The sequence below is a fragment of the Echinops telfairi genome, unplaced genomic scaffold, assembly GCF_000313985.2.
Source record: "Echinops telfairi isolate 266 unplaced genomic scaffold, ASM31398v2 ScPeMD7_7424;HRSCAF=8462, whole genome shotgun sequence".
Taxonomy (NCBI): Eukaryota; Metazoa; Chordata; class Mammalia; order Afrosoricida; family Tenrecidae; genus Echinops; species Echinops telfairi.
In genome coordinates this window covers 15,259,288-15,278,096 of record NW_022111324.1, presented here as the reverse complement: position 1 = coordinate 15,278,096, position 18,809 = coordinate 15,259,288, and the positions used below count along the sequence as shown (strand labels likewise).

The 18,809-nt window shown below is 39.1% G+C and overlaps 1 protein-coding gene across 4 annotated transcripts in view; it reads right to left on the bottom strand.

Moving 5' to 3' along the window:
* Positions 1-18,809, bottom strand: part of RABGAP1L (RAB GTPase activating protein 1 like) — an 812,491-nt gene that overhangs the window by 194,368 nt on the left and 599,314 nt on the right. For all 4 annotated transcript variants that reach the window (XM_004706718.2, XM_004706719.2, XM_045297897.1 and 1 more), the window contains one exon: positions 14,901-14,942. In XM_004706718.2, coding sequence (XP_004706775.1) covers positions 14,901-14,942 — 42 coding nt within the window. The remainder of the gene's footprint in view (positions 1-14,900; positions 14,943-18,809) is intronic.

Genomic DNA, 18,809 nt, shown 5'->3' with positions numbered 1-18,809 from the left:
TCGACACCTGGTGTCACACAGGCTGGTGTTCTTCTTCCGTGTGGGCTTGGTTAAAAATCAATTTTTGACCATGAGTTTGTCTTCATTAACCTAACTTCAATCATTTGTGGACAAGGTCATGAATCCTCATTGTTTCAGTTCTGTTCCTGCCCTATTGTATCAGTAACATTTTAAAATCGGGATGATTATCTTTGGGTAGGCAATCTTTACCTGACTTGGATAGAAAAAAAAGTATTTTCATTCATAGAACACAAGCAGAAATTTATAAATAGAAGCTGATCTCACTATCACATGAGTTCCCTTTTACACAATGTAAAAATAGCAGGATAGTAAATGAAAGTTACTGGGTTTTAGTATCAGGTAGAAATAATAATATCTTCTCCACAGGGTAATTGTAAAATTTAAAGTACCAACATCATAGCTTAGAGAGTGCGAACGATGGTTCTGTAGTAAGCCATGCTCAGGCTTCTCTGTGGTGTGTTGTTCACCTAAAGGAATGGCTGCAGCCAAATTAATAAAAATCTGAGTCGATTAAAGGAACTCGGGTGGCACAGTGGGTTAAGTGTTGGACTGGTAACGTCAGTCAAGGTCATCAGTTCAGATCCACCCGTCACTCTTTAAGAGGAAAATGAGACTGCCTGCTCCTGTAAAGGTTACAGTCATAGAAACCTGAGGGAGCAGTTTGGGTCTCTCCATAGGGTCACTGTGAGTCTGAAACAGAATCAATTGTGGTTGGTGTCAACTTAAAGTTTAGTCTTATTATTTGCAAAACAAGGATATAACTAATCCTAACCTTTACAGAATTACTGTTAAAAGTGTTTAGCATAGCACCCAGACACGTTTTAAGCATTAAACAAAAGGCAGGTGTGTGAGTTACTTTAAAAATACATTTGACACAGAAGGGTCACAAGAAAGGGATGAGTCAACCAAGGCACAATATAGCACCAATGAAACACTCCATCTTCCACTCATTCCTTGAGACTTCCTCACCTCCCACTCTCATGACCCTACTCCTGCCTTTCACTGCGGGCTAGACCAGAGCATGTGCGCAGGTACAGATAAAAGATAAGAGCTCATGACACATGGAATCCAGGAACAGGAGTGGGAGTAGCGATACCAGGAAGGTAGGGGGAAAGTAGGGAGAGGAAGGGAGGAAGAGGGAACCTATAACAATGATTGACACATAACCACCACCCCCTGACCCCAACAGGGGGATGAACAACAGAAACTATGGGGGAAGGGAGGCAACAGGCGGTGTAAAATATGAAAATAATAATAATTTACAAGGGGTCATGAGGATGGGGCGGGGAGAGGAGCTGATACCAAGGGTTCAAATAGAAAGTAAATGCTTAGAAAACAATGATGGCAACATACATACAAATATGCCTGATACAACTGATGTATGGATTGTTATAAGAGCTGTAAGAGCCCACAATAAAATGATCTTTAATTTAAAACAATGAAGAATTGATTATTTAAAATACATTTGAATGTACATCACAAACTATAAATACTATAAACTTACATACATTTATCATAGTTTTTAGATTTTAAAAATATAAATCCAAGGCATGACTTGGATATTTGGAAATATTTGATAACAATGCAGGGTGTAAGTAAGTGTATATGTGTCTATCCACACATAAGTTGTTTTTAGGTGTTGTCGATCAGTTCTGACTCATGGCAACCAAATGAAACACTGCCATCCTGACAGCTGTTGTTATGTGTGAGACCGTGGTTGGTTGCAGTTAAGGGTGCAGTTAAGACACAGGAAGGTCTTCAATGAGAAGGAATGACACAGTGGCTGCAACAATCATACACATACACACATACAATGACATTTCAGTAACTGGGGAAAATGGGATTGTTCATATTCAGCCGTGATGCTAAAAGATTAAATGGATTAGAAAACCATTTGTTGAGCATAGATATTTAAGAAAAACAATTGGAAGATTCTATGGCTTTTTATATACATACATATATATCCCTGCCCCCCTTGCAATAAAGGAAAGCTTTATCTGACCATTTGAGCCAGTGGTTCTCAACCTTCCTAATGCCGTGACCCTTTAATACAGTTCCTCATGTTGTGGTGACCTCCCAACCATATAATTATTTTCATTGCTACTCCATCACTGTAATTTTGCTACCGTGATGAATCGGACGACTCTGTGAAAGGGTCGTTTGACCACCAAAAGGGTCGTGACCCACAGGTTGAGAACTGCTGATATGAGCAATGAATGTGCTATTTACAAGATAATTTTTATCTATTCATTAAAGAACTGAGATGACTGCATAAAGCAGTACAGCAGACACTTAGCCCAGAGGGTACAGCTTTAGAACTGTAGAAACTATACTTTCCTGTCTCTTATTTTATAAATGAGGAAATCAAGACTTAGAAAGGTTAAATGGTTTGATTAAAACCCCACAGGAATGAGTAGCAGAAATGTAATTAAAAACCTACAGAGCTTCATCCCATGTACCAACCTCAAATGCTCCGCGGTAAAGGACTTGCCTCGGCATTCTTCATTGTTCCTCTTTGTGCGTGCTGTTCCCTGTCCCTAAAATACCCTTTTCTACTTTCTGTAACACTCAGCGTAGGTGCCACCTTAGGAAAACATTTCCTGATCTCACAGAATGAGTTTGTCTCTGGTTCCAAAGGCTCTTAAAAAAAACACAGCCAACCACACTATATATTAATTGTCTTCTCCATTAGGCCTAGGACAACTTGAAGACACAGACTTATCCCATCTCTTTATCCTTACACATGACCTATTAATAGTTAATACTCTCCAAACGTCTATTGAAAAGAAAGCGGGTCAACCATTTTGTTTCGGGGAAAGGCCAAAACAGTGAGAAAGGAAGAACATGTGATATCACTTGACAGACCTATTCTCCTTGTCTCGGTTCATTTTTACTATTGGTATTGTTAGGTTTGTCAAGTGAATTAGTATTTCTTAAGGAACCTTAAGGTCGAATTAATTACTGACTACTTGGAGCAAAGGCATGCTTATTTACTAGCTGAATTTTTCATTAAATCACAAGAAGTCAGTGCAACAAAAGGTTATACGAAACATGCAGAACCCTCGACCAACCAGGACGTCCTTTTCCAGGGACGGGTCTCTTCTGATACTACGTCCAAAGCACATGAGATGATGGCTCACCAACCTGTCTTTCAAGCAGCATCTGGCTGTACTTCCTGCGAGACAGATTTGTTTGTTCTTCTGGCAGTCCATGGTATTTTTTATATTCTTCACCAGCACTAGGAGGCATCGATTCTTCTTTAGTCTTCCTTATTCAATGTCCAAAATCCAATTCACACGGATAAGAGGTGATAGAAAGCATCATGGCTTGAGGCAGGAGAACTTTAGTCCTCAAAATAATATCCTTGTTCTTCAGTACTTAAAAGAGGCAAATTTTCCCACAGCAATGCGTCATTTGATTTATTGACTGCTGTGTCTATGAATGCCGGCTGCAGATCCAAACAAAATGAAATCCTTGACAACTTCAATCTTTTCTTGATTTATCATTATATAATCTATTGGTCCAGTTTTGAACATTTTGGTTTTGTAATTCATACTCACGGTTGCATTTTCATCACCAAGTGTGTCAAGTCCTCCTCATTTTCAGCAAAGCTGTGTCATCTGCATATGCAATGCATTAAAATATTTATCATGGCTCTTCTATCCATAGCCTCATTGTTTTGGGTAAATCTGCTGCACAAGACCTCTTTAAAAGTACTGAATGCAAAGAGGTTGCTTTGAGGACTAATGTGTTCCTGATCCAATCACCTCACAACCATGTGGAAAAAGAGAGAAAAAAGAATTGGTGCATTTGAATTGTGGTGTGGAAAATAAAATTCAAAGCACCATGGCCTGCCAAAAGAACCAATCAATCTGTCTTGGAAGAAGTACAGCCTTAGAGGCAAGAATGGCAAGACTTAATCTCAAGTACTTAGGCTATGTTGCCAGGAGACTTGTCCCTGAAGAAGGCCATCGTGTCTGGCAGAGGAGAGGGGCAGCAGAAAAGAGGAAGGCCCTCAGGAGACGGACTGAGACACTGGCTGCAACAAGGGCCTCAAGCATTGCAAGAACGGTGAGGGTGGCCCAGACAGGGCGGTGCTTTGCTCTCTTGTACACAGGCCATTATGGGTTGAAATAGGCTTGATGGCGCTTAACAACAACAACAATAGCCACAGTCTCTGTTACTCCCAACAAGTGACCTTCATCTTCCTGATGGACCTGGGTAAGAAGGCGAGGAAGACACTGATTGGATTATATGTTCAGCTGTGAGTGGTTGTTAACAGGATTAATTGTGATTACTATCCTATTGGGTATAAAATCAATTTTATTCAAAGTAGAAGGAAATCTCACTACCAGCAAGAGTGGAATGTATCATTTGGACCCCAAGACTTCTGCACATTGAACTCTGATCCAGGAGACAGCTTTGATACCGAGAAACAGGGAGGGGCACCAAGAGCAGAGACAGAAGTCAGAGCACTGGACTTTAGCAGCCCTCGATCAAGTACTGTGGAGTGCTTTAGGGCAGGAAGCTGGCTTGTGGAGGAGGGTACCCCTTGGTACTGGACTGGGGGTTGGGAGGGGAGATGGGTTTTACTGGCCTGTAGAGAATCCACATCATGAAGGTCATCTGTATTTTGAGCAAGTAGCTCTTCCCTAATGGTATTTTCAGCGCCTTCCAACCTGAGGGGCTCATCTTCTGGAACGATATCTGACTGTGTCCTGCTGTTTCCATGGTTAATTCTGTATGTGTAGATAGCCCATTCCTGGTTTTTCGTCTGTTCTTAGTCTAGGAGCTCTTCTGAAATCTGTGCATCATTGGCGACCTTGCTGGCATTTGAGATAGTGGTGGCACAGCTTCCAGCGTCACAGTATGGGAAGCTGATACATGAGTGGATGATCTGCCTATTACAGATCTTTAATCCTCCTCCAAACTCAATACTGCATTCTTTATCATATAGTCCAGCTTCCAGATATTTTGCTCATAATACAGATTAAGTAGGGTGAAAGAATACAACCCTGACACACACCTTACCTGACAGCGTTTCCTTGTTTTATTATGGCACATACTCTTGACCTATGTTGAGATTCTATGTAAGTATAATAAAACAGTCTGTAATTCTCATTCCTCACAATATTATCTATAATTTGTTACCCACAGAGCTAAATGTGTTTACACAGTTAATAGAGCTCAAGGGAACATCTTTATGGTATTCTTGGTATGGTATGGTCTTAAGTGAGATCCATTTGAAGTCGACAATAATCTTCCTCCACATTCATGCCATAGACTCTTCTGAATCTAGCTTGAATTACTGACAGCTCTGTCATATATTGCTGAAATTGCTTTTTAATTGTCTTCATCACAAATTTATTTGCATGAGATATTGGTGATATGGTTAGCTTACATATTCTGTTGGATCTTTTTTTTTTTTTTTTTAGAAATAGGCACATATGTGGATCCCTTCCGGTTGGTTGCCAAATTTCTTGGTGAAGAGGAGTGAGCATTGCCAGCATTGCATTTCATTTGTTGAAACATCTCAACTGGTCCCACCAATGCTGGGAGTGGTGTTTTTCTCCAATGACTAAGTCCTTTCCTTCAGGACAATTGGGAAGGTCTCCTTCAATACAATCAGCTCTTAATCATCTCTTACCTACGGAAATGGTTGAACTAATTCTTTTAGGCAATACCTCATTATGCACCAGCTGCCAATGTTGAATATGAAAAAAATCTGAAGATTTCTTTTTTATTTTTTTGAAAAGGCTTTAAAAAATCATTTTATTGGGGGCTCATATAACTCTTATTACAATCCATACACACATCAATTGTATAAAGCACGCTTGTACATTTGCTACCCTCATCACTCTCAAAACATTTGCTCTCCACTTAAGCCCCTGGCATCAGCTCCTCATTCCCAACCCTCTGTCTCCCCTCCCCTCCCTCATGAACCATTGATAATTTATAAATTATTATTTTGTCATATCTTACACTGTTTGGAGACTCCCTTCACCCACTTTTCTGCTGTTTGTCCCTCAGGGAGGAGGTTATATGTAGATCCTTATAATCAGTTCCCCGTCTCTACCTCACCCTCTCTCCACCCTCCTGGTATCGCGACTCTCACCACTGGTCCTGAAGGGATTATCCATCCTCGATTCCCTGTGTTTCCAGTTCCTATCTGTACCAGTGTACATCCTCTGGTCCAGCCAGACTTGGAAGGTAGAATTGGGATCATGATAGTGGGTAGAGGGGGGAGGAAGCATTTAGGAACTAGAGGAAAGTTGTATGTTTAATCATTGCTACACTGCACCCTGCCTGGCTCGTCTCCTCCCCACAACCCTTCTGTAAGGGGATGTCCAGTTGCCTACAGATGGGCTTTAGGTCCCCACTCCGCACTCCCCCTCATTTACAGTGATATGATTTTTTGTTCTTTGATGCCTGATCCCTTTGACACCTCATGATCACACAGGCTGGTGTGTTTCTTCCATACGGGCTTTGTTGCTTCTAAGCTAGATGGCTGCTTATTTACTTTCAAGCCTTTAAGACCCCAGACACTATATCTTTTGATAGCCGGGCACCATCAGCTTTCTTCATTACATTTACTTATGCACCCATTTGTCTTCAGTGATTGTATCTGGTAGGTGAGCATGCAATGATATGATTTTTGTTTTTTGATGCCTGATAACTGATCCCCTTGGCACCTCATAATCACACAGGCTGGTGTGCTTCTTCCATGTGGGCTTGGTTGCTTCTGAGCTAGATGGCCGCTTATTTACCTTCAAGTCTTTAAGACCCCAGACGCTATATCTTTTGATAGCCAAGCTCCATCAGCTTTCTGCATTCTGAAATTGGTCAAACATTAAATCAAATTGGCATGATGATTGGCATGCAAAAGTTAGAAACAAAGAATTAGGACTGGTAGTTGGGAAATACAACCTTGCTGATAAAAATTATGCTGGAGATTAGATGGCTAAATTTTAAAAGAACAGTGGCTTATTCATTGAAAATTCCTTTCTCCAACAACACAGTGACTATAAATGTGGAGTTCACATGATGGAATACATATGAATCAAATTCACTACATCTGTGGGAAGAGATGATAAAGACGCTTAAAATCATCAGGCAAAACAAGGTCAAGGGCTGACAGTAGACTAGACCATCAACAGTATACAAGTTCAAGTTACAACTGAAGAAAATGAAACTTAAATTTATTCAAGTTTAATATGAATTTATATTCTATACGTTCCATATGAATTTACAGATCTCTGAAGGTGATTTCAAAAAGCATGATTTAAAAAACAAAGTACTACAATGAATGTATAAAGAGTTGGAGCTAGAAAATCAAAGCAGAGGAACACAGTATTTCTCATGCTGAAGTATATAATACATTTTTCAAAGGGATGCAATTCAATTGATAATGTTAATCTATCATTAAAACTGAAGATACACTAGGGAAAAGTAAGCACACACACACAGAACATTCAAACAATAAGTAATATTTGGAAGGAAAACCAAGATAAAAGAATATCAAATTCACACAATTCAAATAGCTTCCTTTTCCAAATGGAGAAGTAGCGTTTTACTGCCATCTAGAGGAAAATAGTTGTTTCTTCATGGATATTACAAATTTAATTGTATAATCTATGCAGATCCTAATAAATGTTCCTGAATTCTTTTCTTTCTTTTGCCCTATCTTTACTTAAAAAAAAAAAGGGGGGGGGGTACACTTATTAGTAACCTCAAAAGCAGTTACATAAATAACTATTCTATCTTCAGTCCTTACATTTGTCCCTATCTTTAAGCACAGAAATCAGAAAATTAATCTAACTTAGTGAATTAAAGACTACACAGAATGGAAAACCGTTTTCCAATTTCAAGGTACTTTGCTCTTGAATTCTTGTTCTTTAAGCCTGGGTGGTATTCAAATATAGCCTTGCTGAAATAATTGACCCTTTCTAATGCCAATTGAACAGTAAAGAAGAAATAATAATTTTAAAGGTAAAAGAAACAACTAACCAGCACCTTGTTAAATAATAACTTTATAAAAACTCTTTCAAATAAATAGAACCTTTATGGGTTTCCACCACTCATCTTTCAGCCTGTCACACTGTGATGGCTTGTATGTTGCAATGCTGGAAATCATGTCACCAGGATTTCTACTACCATCAAGGCCACTCAGGATGGACGGGTTTCAGTGAGTTTCCAGACTAGGAAGACAGGCTCTTTAATGTTTGACCAGCGAGAGTCTTATGAATGGCAGTGGGACAATGGCTGATGTAGTACACAAAAATGAGCCCTCAGGCTGAAAGGCATTCAAAATACAGGTGCAGAAAAAGTTTCCTCAAAGTAGAGCCCACTGTAACAAAGTAAAGGGAATAAAACTTTTTGGATATTTGTTTACTGATATGACACCACTCCAAGTAAGAAGAAACAGTTGCAAACATCTACTAACAATCAGAAAAGTATGAATCTAAGAAAAAAGGAAGTGAAACACAAAGATGGATATTCTAGAAATTCATAAATGGAAATAGACTGGTGCTGGCCATTTTGAATTGGGCAATCATATGGTCTAGTATGCTGGGACTATCACCAGTCAGAACAAGGCCAGGGGCTGACTATGGAACAGACTATCAACTTCTCATCTACAAGTTCAAGTTAAAGCTGGAGAAAATTAAAACTCATAAAAGTCCATTTATGAATTTGACTATATCCTACCTAAATGTAGAGACTATCTCAATAATAGACTTGACCATTGCAAGAGTAAAAAGGCAATAGAAGTAAATGCTGCTAAATAAACGCTTCTTCAATAACGTTGATTTGCAAGTAGACACTTTCATAGAAATCCAAACTCCAAAGGTGTGAGAAGTGGGACGATACCCTTGAATATATCAATTTGATAGAGGATATTTGTATATCTAAGTGATACCTCAGTTGTTGAATGGCTCCAAGCTCCAAGTTTCCACTACATGAACATCAAGGTTAGAAAAAAAAATCTCAGTATTCTTAACTTTGCTCGATCTCTGAACCAAAAATTCGACTCAAAGAAAGCCCTATGGGCTGAGAGTGAATCATGCAACATGTCTTGCTACAGATACAAAGGGTGATGCTTCAGTCTACATGCCATCCTCGCTCACATCTAGTGCTTGTGTTAGTGCATTAAAATATTTATTATTATGGGGGTTTTGGGGGGCGTAAAATATTGTAAGCATGGCTCTAAAGAAAGTTAGTGGTATCAGCAGTAAAGCTACTGTGAGACACACAACAGAGTTACAGTTAAAGAGATCATTGCAAAACTTGATTCAAGTCTCCGCTTGTCTGGTTTGGTGTGTGAATACAACATGGCTAAGTTGACATTTACTAACATAAAAAAAAGTGATTAAAATGGCTAATGTATTAAGAGGTGAGAAATTATTAACCATGAAACAAAGAACCCAGACCATCGAAGAGGTTGAAAAGTTACTGTTGATTTGGATAAATTATAAACAACTCGAAGGTGATAGCGTAGCACAGGGTTATATGTGCAAAGGTTAGACACCTCCGTGGTGATTTCATGACAAGTGTTGTGGGAAAGAGTGCTGAGCATCCCGAAGTGTTCAAAGCCAGCCACGGCTGGTTTGAAAAATTCAGAGAACAGCATACACAGCCTAGTGAGGCATAGGGAAGGGATGAACGCCAGTGAAGAAGAAGCTGACCGATGCGCGGCTGGATTTGCTGAATATGCGCAGACTGAGGGTTTTGTTCCACAGCAAGTGTTCAACTGCGAAGAAAGTGGACATTTTTTTTCCAGAAAAAAAATGCCTAATCAGACCTTTATTACTAAAGAGGAAAAGATATTGCCAGGCCACAAACTATGAAAGATAGGTTCACTCTGTTGTTGTGAGGGAATCCTAGTTGGCATTTTAAAGTGAAGCCCCTGGTTAGTAGACTATTCTGAAAACCCAGAGGTTTTTAAATAATAAAATATAATGAAAAATAATTTTATTTAGTGTTGTGGTAGTTGTATAATCTAGTGTCAATTTGGGACTTGAGAGGATTGAGAGTAAAGGGGAGGAGCCTAGTCTGTTAATCAGGTCATAGCCAATGAGGCCTCTGTGTGAGCATTGCCTTCCCCTAATGATTCAGGGAGATCTGGTTTTTCCTCCTTGGAGGTGGGAGACACTTTTCTCTCTCTGCTTACTCCATGGGAGACAGTGGAGCTGACAAGACACATGGTACTACTGTGGCCCCTCTGTGGGGGGGATTGTTCCATTGTCTACAGATGGACTTTGGATCTCTGCTCCAACCCCCTTCGCTCTCAACAATATGTTTTTCTTTGTTTGTTTGTTATGTGTCTGCTGATGCCTACTACCTGGTCCTTAGGACTCCTCATGATCGCACCAGTGGTGTGCTTCTTCTATGTGGACTTGTTGCTTCTCTGCTGAATGGCAGCTTGTGTAATTGCAAGCCTTTAAGACCCCAGATGCTTTATCTTTTAATAGCTGAGCACCATCTTCCCTTTTCACCACATTTGCTTTTGCACCTATTTTCTCTTCAGCAATTTTGTCGGGAGGGTCTTACAGCTCTTATAACAATCCATACATCAATGTATCAAGCACATTTGTTCATATTTGCCATCATCATTTTCTAAACACTTACTTTCTGTTTGAGCCCTTGGTATCAGCTCCTTTTTCCTTCTCTCCCCACCTCCTACCTTCCTGACCCCTTGATAAATGAGAAATTATTATTATTTTTATATTTTACACTGACCATTATCTCCCTTCACCCATGTTTCTGTTGTTTGTCCCCCTCAGGGGTGAGGGGTGGATGTTATGTGTTGATCATTGCAATTGGTTTCCCCTCCCTTCCTTCCTCCCCCATATCCTCCTAGTATCGCCACTCCCATTTCTGTTCCTGAGGGGCTTATCTGAACTGGATTCTGTGTGTCATGAGCTATTATCTGTACCAGTGTACATGTTCCAGTTTAGCCAGAAATGAAAGGCAGGATTGTACATGAGCCAATACAGTATGAACTGTAAGTCAGGATTGGAGTGAGGATAGTAGGGATATGTACAGCCACTGTGGAAAGCCATCTGGTGATAATTAAAACAAATGGAAATTTAGTTACCCAATAGCCCAGCAATCGCTCTACTGGGAATATACCCAGTAGAAGTAAGAAATAGACCATGACCAGTCATCTGTGCTCCAATGTTTATTGCAGCACAATTCACAATTGCAAAGAACTGGAAGCAACCTAAATTTCCATTGATAGATGAGTGGATTAGAAAACTTTGGCACATACACACAATGGAGTACTATGCATCACAAAAAAGCACTGATGATTGGATGAGGCACATTGTCTCATAGGAAGAGTTGGAGGAAATAATGCTGAGCGAAGTTAGCTAATCACAAAAGGACAAGTACAACATGAATCCACTGAGGTAAGTATAATCAGATAAGTCGGTATAAGAGAAAAGCCACTTATCCATAATTTCTTATGGGAAAAGAACATGTTCAGTTCTCAAACTTCTCAGTGTTTGAAAACAAATTTGGAACTTATTGATCACTGTATTTACTAGTGCTGTAGTTATAGCCATAAATTCGGTGGGCATGCTGGGGTCAATGTTATCAAAACTTAAGACACAACCAAACCTTTAGGGAATGCATTGCTGGGAAATCAGGACCATAGTTTTCGAGGATATCAAGGTCCACCGGCATAACATAGCTCACAAAGATAATGTTCTACACATCCTATTTTGGTGAGTAGTGACTAGGGTGTTAAAAGCTTGTAACCAGTCATATAGGGTGTAACTTTGGTCTCTCCCAATCTGTACAAATGAAGAATGATGAAGATCGACAGGCATGTGCACACATTTAGTCCAACTGACTAATGTACCATGCAAACATCCATAGCGCTGAGACCAGAAGAATTAGATGGTGCCCAGCTACTACTACCAACTGCTCTGAAAAAGATCACATTAGAAGGTTCTGGCCCCAAATCCATTTGCAGCGTTACCATAGGGATTGAACTTCCATGGATTCCCTGGAACCATTGACCAGGGATGTGACCAGGCTTGCCCTCAGACCAGAGTGCATTGGAAAGTGGATAACTGGATATAGTTGGGTTAAAATGTAACATATTATCATTTATTTTACCTATTTTGAATTTGTTCTAGTTTATATTCTCTTCTCATTTCTATTGGATTGATGTTTTTCTGTTCTATTTTGTTGTCATTGTTGGTGTTTTTTGGTATGATTTTCTTTATATGAAACCCAGGGTAAGTAATTCATAGAGACAGTAACTTGATTAATAATTTTGTAGAGTTACGGGCAGTGGACTTGGGGGAGCGGTTGGAAGTAATGGGAAGCTAATAATAATGGGTTCAACAATGAAGAACAGGTCCTAAAATTGATTGTGGTGATGAATACACGGCCCTTTAAAATATATTTAAACCACTGAATTCTATGGTATATGAATGATATGTCAATAAAACTTTAAAAAATTTAACCATTGTCATAGGTGTTTGGAGTATTCTTTTTACAGGAGGAGTAAAAGAGACCAATAGAGGTATACTTCAATTCTACACAATCTGTCCATATGGGATCAACTCCATGATTCCTAGTAGAAAGGGATGTAAATAAAGGCCACTAGTGATAAGAAATATGAACCCTTGTGGAACAATGGTTACAGGCTCAGCTCCTAGCCAAAAGGTTGGTGGTTTGAACCCACCAGCTGTTCTGTGGGAGAAAGGTATGACAGTCTCCTTCTACGAAGATTTACAACCTTGGAAATCCTATGGGGCAATTCTAGTCTGTCTACTAGGGTTGCTATGAAGTAGATTCAACTGAATGACAATGGGTTTAGTGATGAAAAAGAAGCCTTGGTGGCAAAATGCCTAAAGGTCATCAGTTTAAACTCACAGGAAATAAGACCTGACAATGTATTCCTGTAAAGAGTACAGCCTAGGAAACCCTACAGGACAACTCTACTGTTGTCCTCAGTAGCCTCCAGCTACTGAGTTGATTCCAACTCATAACAATCCCGTAGAGAGTTTCCAAGACTAACTCTTTGGAGCACAGCCACCCTCATCCTTTCCTCGTGGAACAGCTGGCTTGAAAATCCAATCTTGTGGTTATCAGTCTAACATATAATCCCCTGCACTACCAGGGCTCCTTAGAATTCTAAGAGTTTTATTCCAGCCTTACTCAGAAGACAAGTTGTAAAGTTTCTTATTGTGATTTGTTTTAATGAAAAGGAAAAAAAAATATGGCTCCATTGGCAGACACAATCAAATACATTATTTTATTAAAACTATTTTCAACATTTCCCAATCTTCCAAAAGAACTGGCATAAAATTTATTTACAAACACACACACACACAAAAGATGAACAATGTAAAGTACAAAACCCACTTCTTGAGTTGCATCAAGTCCATACATTTTACGCCTTTGTTTTGAATAAAGGCAAGTTAATGGTTGGGCATCAAGGCTCTCCTGAGATATTAAGTCATTAGATACTAAGTCATTATCTTTTAGGGGACTAGGAAGGATGATTGGGGAAACAAAAGTACATCTAATTTATTCTGGAAATAGCAACAGTAATCATAATAATGGCCAAATCAAAACAAATTCCCTGCCCATCAAGGTGATTCTGACAGTGACCCTGTAAAGACAGGGTTGAACTGCTTCTTTGGGTTTTTGAGCCTGTAAATTTTTGTGAGTATAAGTTTCTCTTATTTTTCTCCTGCAGAGCAGCTGCTGGGTTTGGAAGGTTGACCTTAAGGTTAGCAGCCCAGCTTAGAATTCAGTGTCATTAAGGCACCCTAGCCTAAATCTATTTGGTAATCAAATTTTCTAAATACTCCGTTAAGTCCTTTTATGCATTTTATTTAATTTTTACAGAAACTTCATAAATTCAATCACTTGCTGCCATTGAGTCAATTCCAACTCATCCCAACCCTGGAGGGCAGAGGAGAACTGCCCTGGGGGTTTCCAAGACTGTAACTCTTTATGGGAGTAGAAAGACTCATCTTTCTTCTAGGGGGCAGCTGTTGGTTTTGAACTGCTGATCTTGTGTTTAGCAGCCTAATGCATAAGCAACCATGCCACCGAATTAGTTTCTATTATCTTGAATCTGAGGCTGTGATTACTTAAGAGTAACAAGCCCAAGGTCATATACTAGAGCTCAAATTAGAACCCAAACCAAGTCTGGTGTCTACAGTTTTAACCACCCTGTTGTACTGTGTCTTTTTATAAATAAAGCAATATCGCCTTCAATAACAGAATGTCATCTTTGACTGAAGGGCAAAACCCAGCTGAGTTATTTTCATTCACTCTGCAGCGAATGCCTTGCTGTTACCACAATGCTAACGCTGCATTGATATGTTGATATAAAACCCAGCAAGGTAATTATGACTGAATTCTAAAGTGTCTGATAAATTTCCAGCTACCAGGGAAAGAACCGAAAATTGAAATGTGGCACTTTCTGTTTTAGTCATTGTATTAGAGAAGCCTTTTAATAATTCCATTATATGTTTAGGTACCTCCAGGGATGTTATTCTGGGAAGAAATATTTTAAGAAACAAGTTGGCATCATTTGTACAGAAACCAGGCTTTTAACTTTTTCTCTTATAATTCTCAACACATCTAAGTGAAGACATTTCTAAATGGAATGGGAAGGGTGCTAGCATAGGAAGATTAAATTAATGATAAGAAAACCTGACAAAACCCAAACAAACAACAACATATTCAGTGAGGGAGGGAGAAAAGGGTTATCGTCCTCATTGAAGTTATTTTGTTTTATTGTGTTCGGAAGGTTGGAAGGCCACACAAGTCAAAGGTTGTATATGGAATTTTTTCAGACCTGAGAGAGGTAAGGTGGTTTGGCAGTTTAACGACAAAGGCAGACTTACCTTTAGGAGAGCCAAGGCTACATGGAAGATTATGTTCAAACCCTGAAAAAGAAAAACAAAGGAAAAATCAACACTGCTACATTGATCACTGCTTTGTTAAGTGCTTTCCAAAGACTGTTTTAATACAATCCTTTGAGTAAAAAGCGCTTACTTCCATTTTCACTTACAACAGCTAAACCATGAGCTTAAGAAAAAGGCAACTGCCTTCTGTGAGAGGCTTATTTCAAAATGCAGTGCTATGTAATCGACACTCATATAAAATTACTCTACTTACAACAGATAAAGTTATTTTCTTTCAACCATTTCTGGATTACATCCATGCGTCTGAGGCTTGTGAAAGGGTCCCTGCTGGCATTATAGGGTACATGGTAGGCTGCTAATTACCAAGGTCAGTGGTTCAAACAAACAAGTTGTTCCGAGGGCAAAAGATGAGGCTGTCTGCTTCAGAAATAAATATAGTTTAGGAATCTCTATGTAGGGTCACTATCAATTAGAGTTGATTTGATGGCATTGGGTGGGACTTAAGACTTGTGAAAGTGAAGATTCTTGCTCAAGATGGCAGGGTGTCACAGAAGTTTAAAACAAAGCAAAACAAACTCTCCGAGTTTAACATCTGGGTGATGAGGTTAAATTGTCAGTGGCAGACAAAATAAAATAAAGTATAAAAAATGATGTTAATAAGTGGGATACACTGTACTGAGACTTCAAAAGTTCCTAGAAAAATGGAATTAAAAGCTAATGAAAACTTTCCATGACTTTTTTGCAATGCCCAAATATAAAGGCCACTCTAACCATCCTAGTGGAGCCCAGGTAGTGAGTGGTTACTGCTGGGCGCTCTCCACAAGGTCACATTTAGAAACCACCAGATGCTCTGAGGGAGAAAGACTGGGCATTCTGCTTCGATCCAGAGTTACAGTCACGGGGCAGTTCTACCCTGTCCTACAGGGTGGCTATATGAGTCAGTATCAGCTGGCTGGCAGTGAGAGGAACCATCCTGCCCGCATTCCACAAAGGCTGTTACTGTTTCCTGTTTGTTTGTTTAATCATTTGTCTTCAAGTAGGAGTTATACAACTGGGGATGGTAATTAAGGGGTATCTGCCAGACTTCCCCTATTTTCTTCCTTTTTCTACTTCACTTTCTGGTAAGAAAAAGGTTGTCAGATTGGAATACAAAATTTATAGAGAACCAGAGTAATATTTCTTTAGAAATAAATTAAACTGTTTCCTGAGAAATCATATTGGGGCTGAATTTTAAGTGCTGGGTTCAGTCCAAAGTCTCTGAAGAGATACTGAAATATTAAGTTCAAGAGATGAGGATATTCCAGATAACAGAAGCAGAAACAAAGTGATTCATGAATGTGTTGTTTTCTAGTCTTTCAAGTCACTGTAAAGGGGGAGAGAGAGATTTCAAGAATGAGGTGGCACCTCCCATAAGTTCAAATATAATCTCTGTTTCATCGACTAAATAAATTATGTAAAGAACTCCTAATAAAATATGGTCTTTGTTTCCAAAATCAGAACAGAAGATTAGAACCAGATACTCAGAGTGCATTCCCATTATCCTTTGCTATGGCAACCTTTCATTTTGAGCTCCCAAACATATGTCATAGAGGTAGCTGGATGAATCATAAATAAAAAATATTTAGTTTGAGGTTTGGGGTTTATGGAATTAATAATTTTAGAAAAAAAACATCAGATATAATTATAGTCAGATCAGAAGGCAAAAAACCAAATTGCCATAGCTCTTCACTACACCAAGCAATGATCCTAGATTAGTTTTTAAAAAAGGTAAAAATATATTTATAACACAATTATTTGCCAATTCAACATTCATCCTAAGCTAGTTTAATCACAATTTAGCAATTAGGAAACAAAGGAACTACTATATAGACCAAAAGCTTGGGTTATAATTAAGTCAAATTAGCAAAATTTAAATTTGGGAGCTCACCCATTAGCTGCTGCCTACTACTGCCAAAACTTGCAGGCCAAGAGAAAACATAAGCTGCCCTGTCCTCTCATTCACTCTATACCCACTTCACCTGTGAGGCTTTGCTTTTAGGCAGCAGTCAATTCTCATAACCTTAGTGCCTGTCAATCTGTCATTGGGACTAAGTCAATCATGCTTCTAGTTCTATTTTTCCCTGTTACTTCTCAAAATGTAAGCCCCTCTTCTCTCTCTCTCTCTAGTCTCCATAATGCTCAGGCTCTTTTTCCTAACCTCATTTCTCACTCCTTTCTTTTCCAAATCATCTCATCGTGCTCTCAGAAAGCTCCACGTCATGTTCAAATAGCTATGCTATATGCTAAATCTCCGTGCCACACACCCCTAACCCTTTTTTGCTTTCACAGGAATAGTGAAATCTCATTGATTCTCATAACAGCCTGTACTATGATCCTCATTTTATAGAGTATAGAACTGACCAGCCCAAGGCTCTATATGTCTGGTCTTGTGCCAGCCTCACAATCAACGCTGTTTGAGCCCATTGTTGTAGCCACTAGGTCAGTCATCTCATTGTGACTTACTCTTTTTCCCGGACCATCTACTTTACCAAGCATAATGTCTCTCCTGAAGACATGTCCAAAGGATATGAGATGAAGTCTTATTATCCTCACTTCCAAGAATCATTCTGGCTGTATTTTTTCCAACATAGATTTGTTCAATGAAATAAGTTTGATTTCTTGATGGCTGCTTCTATGGTGTTGGCTTATTATAGATTTAAACAAAATTAAATCCTTGACACCTTCAATATTTTCTCCACTTACTAGGATGTTGCTTATTGGTCACATTGTGAATATTTTTATTTTCTTTATATAGTGAGTTGTAATCAATACTGAAGTCTTTGATTTTCATCAGTTAAATGTTCCACATCTTATTCACTTTTATCAAGCAAGGCTGTGTTATCAGAATTATCATTGGTCATTAATAAGACATTTTTCAAACCTGATGCCACATACTTCTTCATATAGTCCAACTTCTTGGATAATTTGTTTAACATGCAGCCTAAGCATTGTGAAAGAATACAATTCTAATGCAGAACTTTCCTACCATTAAAACTACACAGTATCCCCTTGTTCTGTTTAAATGACTCATTTTTGGTTTATGTAGATTTTTGTTCTGTTTAAATGACTCAATTTTGGTTTATGTAGACTTTTGCATGAGCACAATTCAGAGTTCTTCCCCTTAACATACAAGACAAAGACCTTAACTTGGTCCAACTTCATCAAGAATAACAGCGTTGGCTCAGGTAGACAATGGCCAAGGTGTTAGGGCTGAACACAGTAATGCTGGAGAACTGAGTCCTTCCCACAATCCCTTCCAGTTTCAGATGAGCTTCGAATGAGATGAGGTCCTGGCAGGTTAGGACTTGGAGTGGAAGGTCATTTACTGGCTCAGCTGAGAGTGGTGTTTGATAAGATCCTAGAACTGGTGCTGACCTGCTCTATGCCAGCAGGGAGGCACATGTTGGACTTTCAAGTTAATGTCTCTAATCCATCCCGAGATCCATGCTGTATCTACCATGGACAGGGGTTCATCTTACTGACTACCATGCCAACAACTAGTACTCTAGCTCTGAGCTGTGGGAGACCCTATCCAAAAGGCAGACTTTACTCAGCTTTGGTATAACATTTTATCTTCAAATCCCTGGGTGATCTGCTTCCACATCACTGGGACAACAACACAGACAGGCTGGAGGCATCAACAACCAGGACCCTTAAAAAAATCATTGTATTGGGAGCTCTTACAGATATCGTAACATTCCATAGTTCAGTGACATCAAGTAGTATTGTACACTTGTTACCACAATCAATTTCAAAACATTCTCCTTCTTGACCACCTCGATATCTGTTCCCCTTTGTCCCCTCCCTCCCACAGGATCCTTATTATTGTTAATATATATATATATATAT